Raw genomic sequence first — 18,852 nt, forward strand, 5'->3', positions numbered from 1 at the left:
CTCACCGTGGCCCTCCAAAGTTCCTCCAATCCCTTCTTACCCAGGAGGGACCGGATCACCTTAAACAGGGCTGCAAGCTGCCTCTACTGATGTGATAAGGATGGAAAGATAAATAAGATTTGCCTCCTGTCTCAAGATAATCTTTAAGAAAAGCTCCTTCTTGGGCTCGCTCAGGTTCGTTCATTTTTCTCCAGCAGCGCTCTAGGCATTTCTGAAAACCAGGAGGATCTGCAGGATCCGTGCACAGAAAGTCTGCACAGGCATGATCCAAACCAAACATTCTTATAAGGGACAAAACCCATGGAAAAACAAATGGTGACACCCTTTTGTTTGACACCCACCCATCTAATCAAAGGATCCAACACACTTAGATAGGGCTTTTTAATTTCAATGCATGGCCCTTCTGATCTGCATGGATGCAGGGTCTGGGAATAGGTTGCTGTGTTTTCACTGGCCCAATCAATCCTTGTGCTTCAGAGCAACAAAGTTAGAAGCACAGTGGTTTTTTTGTGCTCCAAGGGAACCTTGGGATTCTAAAGTCAGAAGGTGCACCAAGCTTCTCTGAAAGGTGGCTCTTCCCCCCCCCCATTGCTCTTCTCAACCAGCATGCAGTCAGTTGTGATCTAGGTTGTCCTCTGAGTTCGAGGAAGCCCATAGCATTCTTTGCCTGGGGCCTGTATGCTTAGCCTGAGCAGCGTGCACCTCCAGAAGCCCCCAACCTGCAAAACCAGGGTGGCAGACCAGTGGGAGCAGAAGAGGACCCCGAATGTAGAAAGCTTAAAAGTTGCAATACAGATCTCCAAATGGGGAACTCAGGATGTTCCCCTGTGTATTAAAATGGGAGGTGTTCAGTGTTTCGTAGCCACCAAGAAAATGAATATTTAAAGGGAAAAAGCTAAGAGGAGAACTCTCAGCCATGGCTATGGCAGTTATGGAATCCTGAGAGCTGAATTCGCACATCAGGAATTGTTGGGGAAGGCTGAAACCCCAGCAGAGTGAGTGGTTTGTGGAGGGAAGGACCCAGGCAACCCGCCATGCCAAGGAAGCCGCCTGTGTCTGTGATCAGCCTTGCCTTGCATCTATGAATCTCCTCTTCTTTGCAGGAGCCTGGAACTGACAGTATAGACTCCGATCACAGCAGCCCGGCCAGGGTCCGAAGAAGCACGCGCCTCCGGAAAAGGAGACTCCAGCTGTAAAGTCAGCAGCTTCTTCAGTTCAATTGTTCTCTTCCCTCCCGGTAAACCACCTGATAAACTCAAGCATGAAGACTTCTGTTACGTTTCTGGGGTCCCTAAGGATGACACCCCGGACTGTGTGGTTTCTTCGTTTCGGCCTGGAGATGGACTGCCAAGCCAAGTGAGGGATCAAATTTTTCTGGTGGCAAAATTCTTTGGTGTCTTTGTCACTGAGCAGATTTTGACCAAATTACGAGCAGGCTCCTGCAGCTTCTCCTGCGTTCAGATGCAGGGAAATTGCCTTCCTTACCTCTCAAGCAGCCTTCTCCATAACCACATATGCTAGGGTTGTGGCTCCCAGAATTCCCCAGCCAGCATGGCCAACCCTGAGAATTCTGGGACTTTGGAGGATGGCAACTTGCAGAAGGTGACAAGGCATGAGTCCTAGTTGTCTGACCACATCGTGAACACCCCACTGCCTGGCAGGCAAGTGCCCTTTTTGCTCTCTTACTGACAATGGGACTCTCCCGACATACTAGATCTGGTGTTAAGCCACGATAGGGTTGGTTTGTTGGGGCATGTCATTTTCTGCTAACAGAATCATTGTGTTTGTTAACCAGAGGGTGGAACCAAGTATGTTGCGTGAGTCCAGCTGAGGCAGGGTTCTCAACTCTCAGAACTTTTCTACAGCTCCCCCTTCTTGCAGGCTCCCTTCCCCTTGAGTTGCTTCTTCCAGAGAGACCGTTTGCACTAACTCCTAGAGATACTTGAACCCTGCTGATGGGAATGACCTTCAAGGAGAGGAGGAGGGGGAAGTAATTGGCAGCTGCAACCCTGACTTGAGGATGCCCTTGAAGGAAGCTTTTTGGTTTGCATGGACTGTTTCTCATTTTGCTACCCGAGAGCTACATGGTCACAGCCAGATACTTCTGCACAGAGGAAGCAAACACGTAGTTATGCTTCTAAGATGTCTGCTTCAGTTGAATCCCTCTAGACCTCTGCACGTGAGCGAGCAAATAACAGGCTCCCTAAATTGGAATAGCAGCTGCTTCAGACAGAACTTTTTAATTCTTTGCTCATTTCAGAGTTGAGTCTATCTTTTTTGCATTAAAATCTTTGTATTTTACAACGCTGTGTATTGTTACTGAGAAGCTTTGCAGATGCGAAAGGCAGGATTAGTAGTCCTGCTCACACAAATTGGCATGTAGGTGGGGAAGAAACAAAGCAACTATTATTCAGGCTTCCAAGCAAAAATAGATGGTTCGAGCTGCTGGGCGGGCAGGCAGTCCTTCGGCCCCAGAGGACCTTCCCTCCTCCCGGAGTTGCTTTTGGAAACCAGCCCCTTCCTTGGGTCCACCAGGGCTTCTTCCCCCAACGTGGCGTTCCTCAGCTCGAGGAGGTGGGAACTTAGCAGCAGTTCAACCCAGACATCCAAATGAGTCATTTCTGGCCAGCTGAAACGGAGGGGCATTGATCTGGTGCTGCTAAAATGGAGAAAAAGGTGAGAGAGAAAGAGGTGTTTGCTGGGCAGGAGAAACAAAGAATTTTCTCAAGACAAGTCCTTGGTTGGGAAAGGGTTGGAGCAACCCAGCATTTCCGCAGCACTGAGATCACCAGAGGAGCAAAGCCCAGTGCCAGACAGGAAGCATCTGCAAAGGCACAAAGAGAAGCCAAGCCCAAACCACACCAGGGCTAAACAGACCATGGCTCTGCATGGTTGGTTAGCCTGGTTATGGCTAAATCAGCAGAACAGGCTGGAAAGGGTTGGACTGCAGCTCCCAGAATTCCCAGCCGGCATTGTAACTCAGCCCCTCCAGATCCCCTAATCTGGTGCAAGTCAGCATTTTCTGGTAAAAATTGTCTACATGACTTAAGGTCCTAGCTGGGTTCCAAATTACACAGGAGAAATGGAGGCAAACGTCCAGTTTGTGTTCTACCTTTGCAAGAGAAGCTAACTGGGATTGGGGCCAGTTGATTTCTTTACACTGACGTGCTTTCGGCTGAGTGGTACTGGCTGTAAGCTTCATCTCTTGAGTTCCGGTTTGATAGGACAGAAATGCCGCAAAGAATATAGGAAACAGTCTCTTCCAAACTCAGACACAAAGAACTTGTATCTTAAAGTAAGGTCAGAATACATGTTCCTCTCTTCACTGAAATACAACATCTTTGCAAGTGAATGCAAGCCATCCGATCAGTGAAATTCACAAAGAACGTGGCTTCCATGGAAAACCATCATTGCTCAGAAGACCAAGAACAAATCATCTGCCCACTTACAGAGAAGAAGCCAGCTTGAGAGAGGGCCTGAAATACGCAGTCCAAAACTGAAATAGAAACGGCTCCTCGAAAGACGGAAGTCTCTCTTCTAAAGGGTTACATGTCCTGTCTGGGCAGGGCGCTCAGCTGAGCGCAGGCTCCTTCCTCAGAGCAAATACACCTTAGGGCTCCAGAGTGTCACAGATCCAGTCCCTGAAGCTGCTTTGCAGTGCAGGGGTTCCAGAGCATTGGAGATATGCTATTCTCGAAAGAGTAACTGAAGCACTGCGGAGTCCTGTTTCTTAAGAAGTCAAGCAACGGTATAATGCAACACAGAAAAAGTGCGGCCAAACTTTTAACTAAGGCAACAGCCAGTTCAGGTGTAGGAAGAAAGCTGGATGTTCTAGAGGCGAGGGAACAGGACAGAGGCAGCAGCAGCACAGGGTGGGTTCAAACAGGAAATGTCCTGGTTCCCAGTCCCCATCCCAGACACCAACCGTTAGCCTTCCTCTGGACCCATGGGCAACTGCTAAGAATGGCAACTCCAAAGCAGGGCTGTGATTTGTAGCTGTGCCTTTTTAATTTTGCTGGAGCCATTGCTGCATTTGCAAGTTGTCTGGCACAGAGGTACAACGGAATAGGTCAACGTGGATCACCAGTCCATGTAAAACCCATTGATAAACAGCTTTCGTTGTAAAGGCAGTCTTTTTTAAGTCCGTTGATGTACCAGTGAGAAGACTTAAATTCTTCATTATCATCATTAAACTTATCGGTATTGTCTGTTCTAGAATCTCCTCTCCTGCCTCACACCTCCTCTTCAAAAATTACCACATTGGACCCTCAGACATGACTGAATAACCATGTATGAAATTTATTTAAAATAATGGGATAAAATAACTACAGGAAAACTGCAGGAAAGAGACACAGGAGGGAGAGACTGACGTCAGAGACTAAGTTGGATGAATCCATTAATTTCTTGAAAAATGCACTTCTCCTTCCCCTTCCTTCAATATATCCCTCCCTTCCTGCAATATAGTGTTCACCTGTTATCAACAGTCTCCCTTATCTCAGGTAAAAATTAAAAATGGATTCAACCAAATAAACACAGTCCTAAAGTGCAGTACCAGAGAACTCACAAACAGTTGCAACTAGATTTTTGTTCGGTCTCTGCTCATCACTGTGAGAGCACATTGCCCGAATTTGAAATAGTTTTTTAAATAAATCATGATCTCCCAGGTAACCCCTAGCGACCTCTCAGAGAGCCCTGGGGTTCCACAGAACCCTGGTTGAGAAACCCTGCTCTACAGACTCAAAAACTTTCCCGGTAACATTGCTTACAAATTGGAATAAATGGAAGCAACATATGTTCAGCCAGAGGGTCAATAGAAGCCTGTCCTCCCCAGAATACTTGACCACAACTTTGGATCCAACAAAGTGTAGCCTTAAACACTCAAGGAACAACCCAGGAAGCTTTGGCATGAAGATCTTTCTACAATGTATAAATCAAAAAGCATCTGAGATAGAGGGGTGCAATCTGAGGTGTCACTGATGACAAGCAGCCTTGCAAAGTCTTCAGCACCCTAACTTATACATGACATTGTTAAAATAAGTGATATTTTTCTTTATCATAAGGTATAAACTCAGCCAACGTGCTTTGAAAAAGATATGCCTTTAATTAAGCAAACTCATATCTTTGCCATTTTTAGAGAGAGGATTAACAAAAGCAGATTTTTCCTGTGTGTTAATTCTTTGATCCAAAACAGAACTCTGGCCCATCTGAAGTGCTTCCTGTCGCAGAAGTATTTATATGGTTTCTGTCTGAATCCTTTGATGTTCATAGAATCTTCTACTGTAATGTTTCCCTTTATGCAGTTTCTCTCCAGTATGGATTTGGTGATGATTTTTGAGGCTTCCACCTTCATTGATGCTCTTTCTGTACATTTACAAGGTTTCTCTCCTCTGTTTGTTGAGACTTCTGTGTTTGTTGAGGTCTTTCTAAAATCCTTGCATTTATCTGAACCCACTGCAATGTGGATTATTTGGAGTGCTTTTGTGACAACACTTAAAAGGCTACCAAAGACTTAGAGACAACTCAAGAAGCCACATGTAACTCCTGGGTGCGCGAAAACAAACTTGTAGGGGTGTCACGGGTTCTTTTGTTTGAACTATCAATAACCAGATTGACCCAGACTCAATAGACATGAAGCACTGGAGGCTTAGATGACTGGTTCTTTTAACCTCCCTTCAGTGGCTGAGGGGAGACTTTTATTTTACAAAAGGAAAGCTTACAAATAATAATTTAAAAAGCAGAGTCAGAGCCAAACTGGGTCACGCACTTCCTTTCTCCTCCTTCTGAGCGCTCACATTTGGCCAGCTTGTTCCCCTCCATCTTTTCCTCTGCTGGAGTGGGAAGAGGTGGCTCAGCATGTCCATCGCCAAGCCCAAATTTCCAACTACGCCACAGCGAGCTTCCGTCCAGGATGTTCCGAACACCAGCGTGTTTCCTCTGACCCACTGTAGAGGTTTTTCCTACTTGGTGGTAAATGACACTCTTAGTCCTAAAGGCAGTGGAATCCTAGCTTGGAAGGGCCCTTAGAGATCATCTAATCCAACCTCTACCCCAGGCAAGAATCCAACACTACCAAACCCCTGAGAGATGGACATCCAGACGCCAACGTAGGCCTCTACCCCCTCCCATGACAGTCTATTCTGCTAGTGAACTGCTGTTGCCGTTAGGAATTTTTTCCCAATGTCTACCAAAATCAACCCCCTTGTAATTTAAATCCACTGTTTCTTGTCCCGTCTTCTGGAACAAAAAGAGAAGAAACCTAACACCATGCCAAACCAGGACGAGGGTGTATTAGTTCATTAACAGCAATGAACCTGGATTTATTGTTTTGGTTTAGTTTACGCTTCTTCCTAATTTGTAGGGCTACCAAGATGGAGCTACACAATGAACCCAACTGAAAACGCGATCCCCTCCCTGGAATGCCTCACGTAGGGTCGTTTCTCTTGCTCTGAGAAAGCAACAGGCAGCACCTTAATAGCCTGAAGGCGTGAGTACACACATGCGTGCAAGACCTCAGTCACATCTTCTCTGCCACATCCTACAGTAGAAGAGTACAAAAAAATCATGTTCAATGGCTAGACTTTATCCTGTGCAGCTGGAAAAAAGCATTGGTCAAGAAACAACAATCCCACAATCCAGAAGACAGAAAAAACTCAACTGAAGGAATGCCACAAAGTGTTGCTTCAAAGAAAGGTCTAATTAATGGAAGTTTTCTTTGTTTTCTTCTGGTTTCGATTGAAGACATCTGTTCTGATCACTCTGGATCTTTTTCTCCTTCTCCTTTGCTCAGAAGTTCCACCTGTTTGGGGTCGTCAAGCAAGAGTTCGAGAGCGTCTTCGCCTGCCATCCGCCTCACTTTCTCTCCTTTGGCTGCGAGGATTTCCTCAATGTTCCTAATTTACAGACAAAATTGGGTTACAAAGAAGGTGGGAACCATCAGCTGTGACTGGGAAAAAGCTTTGGTTTGTGAACATTATAGCTGACTGTAATGGGAAATTGCAAACACCCCACCCCAATGACTGCACAGGCCATCTTTTCCATATAAAAAAGAAGCTGAAATGATTTTTCCTCTTTATCTTAATTACATGGTTATCATATGGATTTCATGTTTTATTTATCTCTGTTTCCTGATACTTTCAGCCTCTCCTTGTTGAAACAGACTAGTCACAGCCAACAATAATGGAGTAAAATGGTTTCTTTGGCATTTTGTTCGCAGAAGGGATTCTGGCTTGGCACTCACTTTGCAAGCCAAAGCAGTAAACCAAGATTTGTGGATTATGAATTCTGGCGCATTAAAGGCCCAGGCCTGGACCAGGATTCTAATCTCAGGACTCAGACTCATGTCTGATCCTACTGGCCTGATGCCTCTGCTGTTGTCAGACAGCTACCGATCTCATTGGCACCGTACTTGTCTAGAAAACCTTTTCAGCCTTGGCCAATCAATGGCACAACAAAGAATTAGGGACACTGATCGCAAAAATGATATCACCAGGGCTCCTGAATTCTATCACTACGTTAGGTAGCTGCAAGTCCTCTACTGTGGGGTATCTATACAATCTAACCCTAAGCAAATATAGAGCGGCCTTTTCCAGAGCCCACTTTGATGCCCTCCCTTCAGCACTGCTGGCAGGAAGATTTCACGGGACTCCTTATTTACAGAGACTTCGCCCTTGTGGATCCAGGGAGGCAGAAATTCTTGCTCGTGTCCTTTTACGGTGTCCTTTTTTATGATGCCCCAATACATGTTCTGATCTCCCCATTCATCTCTAAATTTGAGGGCCATACTGATAAATTTTATGTTTACTTTTTAAGGGATGCTGACTCAACACTCACATACCAGGTGGCCAAATATCTTCATCATGTTATACAATCGTGTAAAACTTTTAATTAGTTATGTTGTACTGTTTATTTTTACAAAGGCTGGTCAAAGACTGTAATAAAGATATTTGATTTGATTTGAATTCTGGCTTATTTACAAACTGCTTGCCAGCCATCCTGGTTCTCTGAAACAAACTATTTCTGGATTATTTAGCCATCTGCAATAGCAAAGAAACCAAGTGGCGTGTATAAAATGAATGTCAGAGTCTGCACACTTACTCCCAATGTCCAGTAAACCTCCTGGAGTCTGGTTTGGTTCCATTAAAGATTTCTTTATTAGGAGGATTGTACAGCATCTATAGGGAAGTTGTTGAGTCTGAGGATCTCTAAGCAAAGCCTTGCCTTTTAAACCCTTTCCCCCCCTGTTGCCTTGGTGCCACAATTCTTTATCACCTGGTGGTGACCCCACTCCTTCCTCCCACTCATAACATAGCTCCATCCAGCCATCCGGCCCCGGTCCTTGGCCTTGTTGGCACCTCATCAGAGATAACATCAGCACCTGTCTTATCGCTTTCCCCCTGCCTTCTCCTAACTATAATGGCAGGAGCAAGCAAGCGCCCCTGTAATTAACCATTTAACTGTAAATGTTACATTGCTAATTCAAATCAAACTCCTATGATTTCAAGCTAGCTTGCGCAGATCCTGACAACGAACCCCAATTCTCCAGAAATCTGTCTTTCTTTGAATACATCAAACTCTCTCTTGGCACTTGCATGACATTCACCAGTTTTCTTCTTGTGTCCTGGAACTGTAAGAGCTGCCTACTAAGCAGCAGATTAAGTAAAGAGCTTCTTCTCGCGTGCAGATTTGCTTGCTAAACTTCAGCAGCCTTGACTGAAAACTAGTCCACGGTATTAGCTCTGAACTGTTCCCAGGAACTAAATCCCAGCTTCACTCCAGCAGCTGAAGGATCAAACCCTAGAGAATAGAAAGGGGTGCGGAAGAAGGGCACGCTCACCTTTTTCCATCTAAGTCCGAGAACCAGCCCAAGTTATCAGCAATCACATGATGGTTGTTGCACCCTGAACATGTCACTATGACGACTCCGTGATGATAAGCCACCTTGGAAATAGTTTTTGCAGATCGTGTCCTGCATACCTGAAAAACAAGCCAAGCTCCGCTCAGCAACATTAGGAAATGCTTCCCTGGGATATCAAAGGCTGGGGAATTGGGGGGACATGCCCATTTACTTATGTATGATTTGTTTTATTACATTTTGAAGGCTGCCCAACTCCCAATGACTTTACAAAATAAAACTGCCTGGGGCTCAACAAACAGCCTAACCCCCCAGCCCAGGAGCAAAGCCACATCTTCAAAGACTTACGGAACCTTTGTTGGGTGAGCTGTGCAAATCTCCGGGGCAATTTCTTGGCAGCAATACATAAACAATCGGCCACTGCCGCCTTTCCACTTTCCCAGCCCCACTGCTGGTACTAACCAGGCTGGACCTCGATTAACCAGATCTGTCAAGATCACCAGCTTACTCAGCTGAGTGGGCAAACCATCCTCAGGTCAACCCCAACGTCTGATATCTTCACAAGCACCTTCGTGGCATTTTCTGAGCAGCGATACAGAAGGGACCGGCTCTTTTTTTAAATTTCCAATGCTAGCCAGCAGCTCTTGCATTTCCTGGTGGTCTCTTATCCAAGCACCAACTAAGCCTAACCAAGCTTTGCTTCCCAGATCAGCCAAGGCTGCCCAGGCACTGAGGCGTGTAACTATCAGACGGAGAGTCACCCAGCTGGAAAAGGCTCCCCGGTGATCTCCCCCCGGCTGAGTTCCCGCCGCGGCTGCGTCGGCACGGCCTGGTCAGCTCGGCGGGTCTTAACCTGGGTTAAACTGGCTTGCAGCTGAGCCTGTTGAACCAAGCCGGGTCTCGGGTGGTGAAAACCAGGACCCGGGGGGGAGCCCGTCGTGCGAACAGGGCGCAGGCCCCGCTGGGTCTCCTTCAGATCGCCCGAGGCCATCGCGCCGAATCCCGTTCCCTTTCCCGGCTGATTGCCCAGAGCAAAGATGGCGCCGGCGGCCTCCCTTCCTCCGATTTCCGCCTCCCGCCCGGTGCAAAAATGGCGCCCCCGGCTTCGCGGCCCTCCGCCGCGTTCACACGCAGGCCTCTTCCCCGGCAGCAGCCGCGACCCTTTCCGCGCCAACCCACCTTACACGTGTAAACCAGCCTGTAGTGCGCCGCAGCCTTTGCGAGCTGCTGCTGCTGCTGCTGCTGCCGCCGCCGCGCTCCGGGCCCCAGCGTCAAGGCCCGCGGCCGCGCAGCCGCGGCGGGAGACGCTGAGGGAGCGGCGGACGCCCCCCGCACAGGCCACCCGCCCAGCCCCCGCGCTCCGGCCCTCGCGACGCCCGCGCGCCCGCGGCCGCTGAGGAGCCTCCAGCCGGGGCGCCGGAGGAGCGCTGCGCAGGCCGCGGCCGCCATGTTTGTTGAGGGCGGGCGCCGCGGCCCGTCCGGCCTTGAGGGGAACTCGACTCAGCTGCAGCGCCGCGAGGGGCAGCAGAGGCTGGGGCCCTACGCCATCCGGCGGCCGTCGGGAGTCTTGCAGCCGGGTACGCTCAGCCCCGCGGGGTTTCTTGCAGCCCGCCTTCCTGGCAAGGATGTGGGGCACCGGCTCGCCCCAGACCAGAGCCTCACAGCCACCTGCTCCGGTGGGCTGGCCAGGGCGCTCCAGAGTGAATCCTGGCCAGCCCGGTGAGTGCCAAGGATGCTGGGTGCAGTAGTTCACTAACATCTTGGTTCTGTATGGCGCCTTTTATTTCCCAAGTTTCAGTAAAGCCAAATAAGAAGACTTGAGATGAGGCTTTTAACAGAGGTTTTATTGGCCAAGGAAACCAACTGGATGGCTCAAGGAGTGTTGCCCAGAACCACACCTTGCGAAGCGAGCAACAAAGATTCTATAGGCATATTCAGATATTTCAGATAGTACATCCCCTCATATCCAAACAAGGGAATTTTGGGATGACCCAGGGAAAAGTAAAGGTGGGCCTAAAGAGGTGAATCTAACTTTAAATACCTAACTTCTTTGGAATTTAGGGCCTCTCTCGTTGCGACTTCTTTGCCTGGTACCGATCTAATTTATGGCTTCAGGCATATGGCTAATTGCTTTTAAGGAAATGGGGTGGGGGTGCTGTGCTCTCTTGGAAGGCAATCAGGCATTCAACAAAGGGATAAGGTGGGGGAAAGAAACGCTGTGCTCTTTACAAAGTAAGTTAATCCTTTGTAAATAAGATAGAGTGCACTGTTACATGCATGCCCACACATTATGAGAGAGAGTAAAATTGTGTATCAAAACAATGCTCTTCAGTTCCATACACATAACATAACATAGAAGAGTATCTGGAAGCTACAGCTGGCCCAGAATGCAGCCGCGCAGGCTATTTTTGGAGCCCCAAGGAGAGCCCATGTAACACCTCTGCTCCATGAGCTGCATTGGGTGCCAGTTTGCTTCCGAGTCCAATTCAAAGTGTTGGTTATCACCTTTAAAGCCCTACATGGCATGGGACCAGGTTATCTAAGGGACTGCCTCTCCCCTATGACTTCAACCCGTCCCACCCGATCACATAGAGAGGGCATGCTTCGGACCCCCTCGGTGAAAGAACTTCGACTGGCGGGGTCCAGAAGGCGGGCCTTCTTTGCAGTAGCACCTGCTCTTTGGAACATCCTGCCCCCGGAGGTGCGATTGGCCCCCTCACTCCTGGCCTTCCGTAAGGCTTTGAAGACCTGGTTCTGCCACCTGGCCTGGGGTGGGGTGGGAATACCTCAAGCATGGGGATGGCTAGCCTTCAGCCTCAGGTTTTCATCGCCTTGGTCTCTCTGTTAGAAGGTTGGGACATATAGGCATTTTTTATATATATATATATGTGTGTGTGTGTGTGTGTGTGTGTATATATATATATATATAGAGAGAGAGAGAGAGAGAGAGAGAGTTTAGATATTTGTAGACATTTTGGATATTTGGACATTTAGATGTTTTAAACACTTGCCTTTACCTGCTTGTGTAACATGAAGTAAAAGCAGGCCCAGCAATATGCCAATATTCCCTTTCCTGTATGTATGGTTGACCTCACAGTAATTGACCTTATTTAAATTATCAAAAGTGTTCAGATGACCCTTCACAAAGAGAGATAAGCGGTCCTGACCTTGTTTCTTAGGGATGTAGATCAGGACAGCGCCCGCCCAGTGAACAAGCAGAGTGAATAAAGGATACTGTCAGAGTCTGCACACTCAATCCCAAAGTTCAGTAAATCCTCTGGAGTCCAAAGAGTTCCATTACAGATTTCTTTATTTAGGAGAAATGCACAGCATCATAGTTTGTTGAGTCTGCCTGAACATAGCAAAGCCTTGTCTTTTTAAGCCCAACTTCCCCCCCTTCTAGGTTTCTATTCCCACTTGCAGCTCTTCGCGCCTTCCTCCAGTTCTCACACGTCCTGGCCTTGGATGTCTGGCTCAAGATAGAGATAACGGCACCTGGCCTCCTCCTTCCCCCCCTTATGGCAGGTCAAGCAAATGGTTAGAATAACATTCCCAGCATTACACTATTGATCTATGTTTAGCAATTAAAGCAAAAGTATAATTAGTAATTAAAGCATATTAAAACAATCGAAGAATCTGGTTTGCGTAGATTCTGACATGCCGCCCTCCAACAGAACGAATGTGCCTACATTCGGAAGAAAATCTGAAAAAGAAAATAGAAATACAACAATGAACATCAAAATGTTTAGTTAGGCTTGTCAGGGTACTTTGAGTGAAAACGATGAAGTAGTTCAGGTGCTTTAACATTAATACTGTCCACCCATTCGTGATGGATTTTGGGAAAATGTTTCCATTGAATCAGGTACTGGAGTTTGCCTTTATGTCTTCTAGAGTCCAAAACGTCTTTTACTTCAAAGTGACTTTGTCCTTCAATCATGATAGGTGTTGGTGGAGATGGATCAGGATGCCATGTTTCAGAGGGTTTGAATGCTTTTAACAAATTTGCATGGAAAACAGGATGAATATTTCTATAATGTTTTGGCAAAGATAACTTAAATGCCACAGGGTTTATAACTTTCTCAATTGGGAAAGGTCCCACATATTTTGGAGCAAGTTTTTTTTATGGTTGGGAAGATTTTAAGTTTTTTGTAGAAAGCCAGACTAGGTCGCCTACCTTCCAAGGTGGGTTTGCAGTACGTTTTCTATCGGCGAATTTTTTATGCTGGCTTTTTGCTTTTTCTAGAGATTTTACAATTAGTGGCCATAAAGTTATAATGTTGTTTATCCATTGGTCTGCTGAGAGTTCAGGCAGGTTTTTAAGTGGCAATTCTGGGAAAGGTGGAAAGTCCTGGCCAGATGCTATTTTGTATGGTGTAAATCCAGTGCTTTGATGCACTGTGTTGTTATAAGCTACTTCAGCAAAAGGAAGGAGCTCAGACCAATCATCTTGCTGATGATTTGTGAAACATCTTAAATATTGTTCCAATAAAGAGTTAATTTTCTCCGTAGATCCGTCAGTCTCCGGATGAAAACTGGAACTCAAAGCTTGATTAGATCCAAGTAATGTAAGAAATTCCCTCCAAAATTTGGAGGTGAACTGTGGCCCGCGATCTGAAATCACCCTCTTGGGGGCGCCATGGAGGCGGTAAATGTGTGCAATGAATAGTTTAGCTAATTTTTTAGCAGTTGGAATTGATGAACATGGAATAAAATGTGCTTGTTTAGAAAATAGATCCACCACAACCCAAATCACTGTGTTGTGATTACTCAGAGGCAGGTCCACAATAAAGTCCATAGAAATTTCTTCCCAAGGTTTTTTTGGAGATGCCACAGATTGAAGAAGGCCGAGAGGTTTCCCCCCTCTCTTCTTTGACATTGCACACACAGGGCATGTAGAAACATAGTCAGAAATGTCTTTCCTCATTGTTGGCCACCAAAATTGCCTGCGCAGAAGGTGTAAGGTTTTTATAAATCCAAAATGGCCTGAAGTCTTGTCATCATGTCCCCTTTCTAGAATTTGTTTACGAAATGAAAGTGGCACATAAAGCTTGTCTCCCATCCACCAAGCTTGGTCTTCATGGGTTAAAATATTTTTATTATTCTGGAACCATTCATCAGAATCCAAAGCAGCATTTATCTTTTGGAGTAGGTCGGTGGTAGGTTTTTGTTTTTGGAGTTTTGCTTGAGATCGGGTTAGAGCTACTGAGCCAGGTTCTAGTTGAGGTGGTGCTTTAAAGATTACCGGGGCTACCACCTGTTCTCTTTGGCTGTTATGCTGAGGCAATCGTGACAATGCATCAGCTAAAAAGTTTTTTCCTCCTGGTATGAATTTTAAAGTGAAGTTAAAGCGACTGAAGAATTGGGCCCAGCGTACTTGCTTAGGAGACAACTTTCTTGGAGCTGTAAGAGACTCCAGATTCTTGTGGTCTGTCCATACTTCAAATGGCTGGGCTCCTCCCTCTAGGAGATGCCTCCAGGTCATAAGGGCCCAGCGTACTGCAAAAGCCTCCTTTTCCCAAACAAGCCACCTTCTTTCTGTCTCAGTAAATTTGCGAGAAATATAAGCACAGGGTTTGAGTGCACCCTCTTCATCTTTTTGAAGTAACACAGCCCCAATTGCTACGTCTGAGGCATCGGCCTGTATTACAAAAGGCTTGTCAGGGTCTGGGTGTTTCAAAATTGGCTCTGCTGTAAATAAAGCTTTCAGAGCCTCAAAAGCTCTTTGGCACTCTTCTGTCCATGTTATCGGGGCCCCGGGTCTTTGAGCTTTAGCCACCACTTTGCCTTTTGTTTTTAGTAAATCTGTTAATGGCAAAGCCACTTGTGCAAAGTTTGGAATGAATTGGCGATAAAAATTGGCAAAGCCCAAGAAACTTTGCAATTGCCTTCTAGTTTTAGGTGGTTCCCAACCCAAAACATCTTTTACTTTAGCAGGGTCCATTTCAATTCCTGCCTTAGAAATGCGATACCCCAGGTAGTCTACTTGTTTTTTATGAAACTCGCATTTCGACAGTTTGGCATACAATTGAGCTTTCAACAATTTTTTCAGAACAGTCCTTACTAATTTTACATGGTCCTTTAGGTTGTCAGAGTAGATCAAGATGTCATCTAAGTAAACCAGTACTCCTTGATATAAATGCTCATGTAGCACTTCATTAATTAGTTGCATAAACACCCCGGGCGCTCCCGAAAGCCCGAACGGGAGGACCTTGTATTCATAGCAGCCAAAGGGAGTTGAAAAAGCAGTGAAATGCTCGTCTCCTTTGCGAATTCTTACTCTGAAATATGCCTCCCTTAAGTCCAATTTAGTAAATATTTTCCCTTTTGAAAGTTGAGCAAGCAGATCCTTCATTAACGGGAGGGGATATTTATTTTCTTTGCAGATTGCATTGAGGCCCCTGTAATCCGTGCAGAGCCTCAAGCTTCCATCTTTCTTTTCCCAAAATAACACGGGAGCTGCCATGTGTGATTTAGCTGGCTGTATAAATCCCCTTGCTAGGTTTGTGTCTATAAATTCCCTTAGAGCAGCAAGCTCTTTCTGGGTCATTGAATAAGTTTTCTTTTTTGGGAATTTAGCTCCTGGCTGAATCTCTATGGCACAGTCAGTGTCTCTGTGGGGAGGCAGTGTGTCTGCTTCTTTCTTGCTGAACACAGCCTGTAAATCCCTGTAGGGTTCAGGAATGTCTTTAAGGGACTCTGGGTCCAAATCTAGTGATTTGTTCATGCTGCTAGCTGTTGCCGCAGTTTCTGTTCTTCCTGACTGCTCAGGTCCCAAATAAATTCCATCTGCAAATTGCAGCTGCCCCGTCTTCCAAAAAACACGAGGATCCCACTTTTTCACCCAGTTCGCTCCGAGGATCAGGGCGTAATTCCCTAGAGGAGCCCCTAAGCATTTAAGAGTCTCTTTGTGGGTCCCCACTTGCAGCTCGAAAGGCTCCGTGCGATACAGCACCGCCCCTCCCCCTGCTTTGGAGCCATCCAGCTGGGTGAACACTATCGGGGTCTTTATTCTTTTCACCCTTAGCTCCAACGCGTTCACCAGTATGGGACTGATCAAACAGCGTGAGCAGCCGGTATCCATTAGCGCGGTTAGCGTGGCTTTGTACTCTGTTCTGAGCGCTGAAATAGTCACTTTAAGGGTGGTAACACTCACCGAACCATCGTCATCGGAGTCGTCTTCCTCCTCCTCCGGCTCCGCCTTGGGTTTGTGAGCAGGCTTGTCGGCCTCGACGCTTGCCTCTTGTTCTTTTCCCACCGATCCATTTTTGTAGATGACGAGGTCTGGGAACGGCGATTCTGTGCCTGCCGCCGCGGTTCCCTTTTTCCCTTTCGCGCCGGCTTTTTTCGCTGCTCCAGCGGGCTTTCTCGCCTCCCCCCCCCGTGCGGGTGGCGGTTTAGGACAGGAAGGTGCCAGATGACCCGGCTCGCTGCAGCGGAAGCAAACGCGATCGGCCCCTCTAGGACTTCTCTCGTCTCCTCCCCTCGATGGTTGTCTTCGGGACGTCGGCGCCGGGGCGCTGGGTCTCCTGCCGAAGTCCGGGCCCACTCTTTTCCACCGGGCTTCGACGTTCCCCGCGTGCTGGATCCATCCGTCTAGGGAATTCGGGTCTCCCCGGGCGAACGCCAGCTTCCAGAGATCGCGACGCATCCCTTGCTGGAAGCAGTCAATTTTGAACTGCTCCGGCCAATCAGGAAGCAGAAGTTGGTGGGGCTATCAGCGAATCCTCTAGCCCTCCTTCTTCGGGCCCCCTCTCTGCGCCCGGGCTTTGGTACAGACCTGAACGACGGACGAGCTCGCTCATCCTCATCAGCTCCCTCTTCATCAAGGTGTTTTCCGATTGCAGGATCTGCACGCAACCTTCTAGGGTCCCCCTCCGGGTGGATTCAGCTCTTCCTGTCGTCAGGGCCCAGCGCTTATCAGGCTCCATGTCTAGAAATGACATTTCCCCCGTCACCTCTTCCATGCTCCACAACTTAGTTTTGCGCCGGTCGGGCTTCCGTGGCGCCGGGAGAGACGGGTAGGTGCCGGTCAGGGATTCCTCCCCCATGGATCCACCTACAGCCCCGGCCTCGGGGCATTCCTCCTCCATTTCCGCAGCCGCGGTCGGCTTTTCGAGGGATTTCTCCACGGTGGTGGGTTCCCCGGTAAATCCCTCGTAAAGTGGGGTGAGACTCAACAAAATGTCAGAGTCTGCACACTCAATCCCAAAGTTCAGTAAATCCTCTGGAGTCCAAAGAGTTCCATTACAGATTTCTTTATTTAGGAGAAATGCACAGCATCATAGTTTGTTGAGTCTGCCTGAACATAGCAAAGCCTTGTCTTTTTAAGCCCAACTTCCCCCCCTTCTAGGTTTCTATTCCCACTTGCAGCTCTTCGCGCCTTCCTCCAGTTCTCACACGTCCTGGCCTTGGATGTCTGGCTCAAGATAGAGATAACGGCACCTGGCCTCCTCCTTCCCCCCCTTATGGCAGGTCAAGCAAATGGTTAGAATAACATTCCCAGCATTACACTATTGATCTATGTTTAGCAATTAAAGCAAAAGTATAATTAGTAATTAAAGCATATTAAAACAATCGAAGAATCTGGTTTGCGTAGATCCTGACAGATACTTTACATATGGCTGTAAACAATCAAGGTGATAGAAATTAGTTTACGTACAAGAAGGGAGAATCTTAATCAGGACCAGAGAAAGGGGTCCTGGGTAAAGGGAGGAGTATGGATCAAGGTAACTGGCTTTGATTGGATCAGAGGGTCATGACATCTTAATGTACGTCTGAATGTAACGAAAGGTATATAATATGCTGTATGGCGGGGGTCCACCGCGCCCGCCCACCTGCTTGCTGTCATTGCTTCTGCACTTGGGTGAAGAATAAATCTCCTAACTTCATGCAATTCGTCGGTGTCTTTACTCCCAGCTCAGAAACGGACTTGGTAAGATAACTTTTTCTTCCAACATTTGGCGACCCAGATGGGACTGGGCTAACTTAATGGGCTGGGTCCTGGGAGGATAACACGCCCTGCCGGCACCGGGCCATTTGCCCGGAGGGTTTGTGGTTTTCCTGCGGGATTGCCCTGAAGGTAGTAAAGGGAACTTTGGTTTTGTGCCAACCAATTGCATGAATTTAGGACAACATCACAGTGGGTCAGTACCCAAACAATTTTTTTTCTTTTTATATATATATAAGCCCAGCGTTTGTGTGTAATTTGTTGTGCCTCAGTGTTCGGTTGTAAGAGCTTTGTGTGTTTCCCCAATTATTTCCCCGCTGTTGACCAGGACTGTGTATCTGTCTGCTCCAGCCGCACCTATCTGGAAAACCCAGGTAGAAAGCAAGGGGGGCTGACAAGATCCACGTGCCTCAACAGGCTGTGAGTGTGTGAGTGAGTGACCATAAGCCGAACCTGGGGATGTGTGTTTGATCCCTTTTATAAAACCCGACTGCAGACCAAGGCTGTGTGTCCAACTGGTTCAAGACGCCCCCGGGCCTCTGCTAGCTCTTGTTGGGTGATGACCAGAGCAACCCGGATAGCAAGTGGGACCAGGGCGATCCGCGTGCCCGGGCAGGTTGTGCTCGCATAAGTAGCTGAGGCTACAGTTGTGCTTGAATGAGTGGCTGATACTGTAACTGGGCGATTACCGCTTGTGTGCTAGAAATTGCAAAATTGATAAGTGATCAGGAGTTTGGAAGTGCGCAGAGGGTCGGTACTCTAATAGGGAGTCTCTGGGTGTTTAGACACACCCCAAATCCGACAGGCACCGGTGCCACGCTTAGGGACACGAGAGGGTATGGGGAATACTCAGTCGACAGTACCCCCATCACCTGCCCGGTGAACAAGCAGAGTAATAAAGGATACTTTACATATAGCTGTAAACAATCAAGGTGATAGAAATTAGTTTACGTACAAGAAGGGAGAATCTTAATCAGGACCAGAGAAAGGGGTCCTGGGTAAAGGGAGGAGTATCGATCAAGGTAACTGGCTTTGATTGGATCAGAAAGTCATG

General features: G+C 47.4%; 2 protein-coding genes and 1 long non-coding RNA gene across 6 annotated transcripts in view; 1 reads left to right on the plus strand and 2 right to left on the minus strand.

The window, feature by feature from the left end:
* The window catches only part of SNAPC4 (small nuclear RNA activating complex polypeptide 4), a 32,330-nt gene extending 25,877 nt beyond the window's left edge, over positions 1-6,453 (plus strand). For all 4 annotated transcript variants that reach the window (XM_088147172.1, XM_088147173.1, XM_088147174.1 and 1 more), the window contains one exon: positions 1,104-6,453. In XM_088147172.1, coding sequence (XP_088003298.1) covers positions 1,104-1,196 — 93 coding nt within the window. In that variant the 3' untranslated portion in view covers positions 1,197-6,453. The remainder of the gene's footprint in view (positions 1-1,103) is intronic.
* Positions 6,454-6,559: 106 nt separating this feature from the next.
* Positions 6,560-10,439, minus strand: DNLZ (DNL-type zinc finger). Its single transcript, XM_088147204.1, has 3 exons — positions 10,031-10,439; positions 8,834-8,973; positions 6,560-6,890 (listed from the first exon to the last, which is right to left on the minus strand). The coding sequence occupies exons 1-3, from the start codon at positions 10,298-10,300 to the stop codon at positions 6,752-6,754; spliced, it is 549 nt and encodes a 182-aa protein (XP_088003330.1). The 5' UTR covers positions 10,301-10,439; the 3' UTR covers positions 6,560-6,751.
* Positions 10,440-12,143: 1,704 nt separating this feature from the next.
* On the minus strand, positions 12,144-16,521 carry LOC148214886 (uncharacterized). Its single transcript, XR_015797305.1, has 2 exons — positions 16,005-16,521; positions 12,144-12,554 (listed from the first exon to the last, which is right to left on the minus strand). It is a non-coding gene; the product is annotated as an uncharacterized LOC148214886 (long non-coding RNA).
* Between the last annotated feature and the right edge of the window lie 2,331 nt (positions 16,522-18,852).

This window comes from Python bivittatus, unplaced genomic scaffold, assembly GCF_059951505.1.
Source record: "Python bivittatus isolate LINGU-HERP-01145 unplaced genomic scaffold, Pbiv_v1 ctg000160_np1212, whole genome shotgun sequence".
Lineage (NCBI taxonomy): Eukaryota > Metazoa > Chordata > Lepidosauria > Squamata > Pythonidae > Python > Python bivittatus.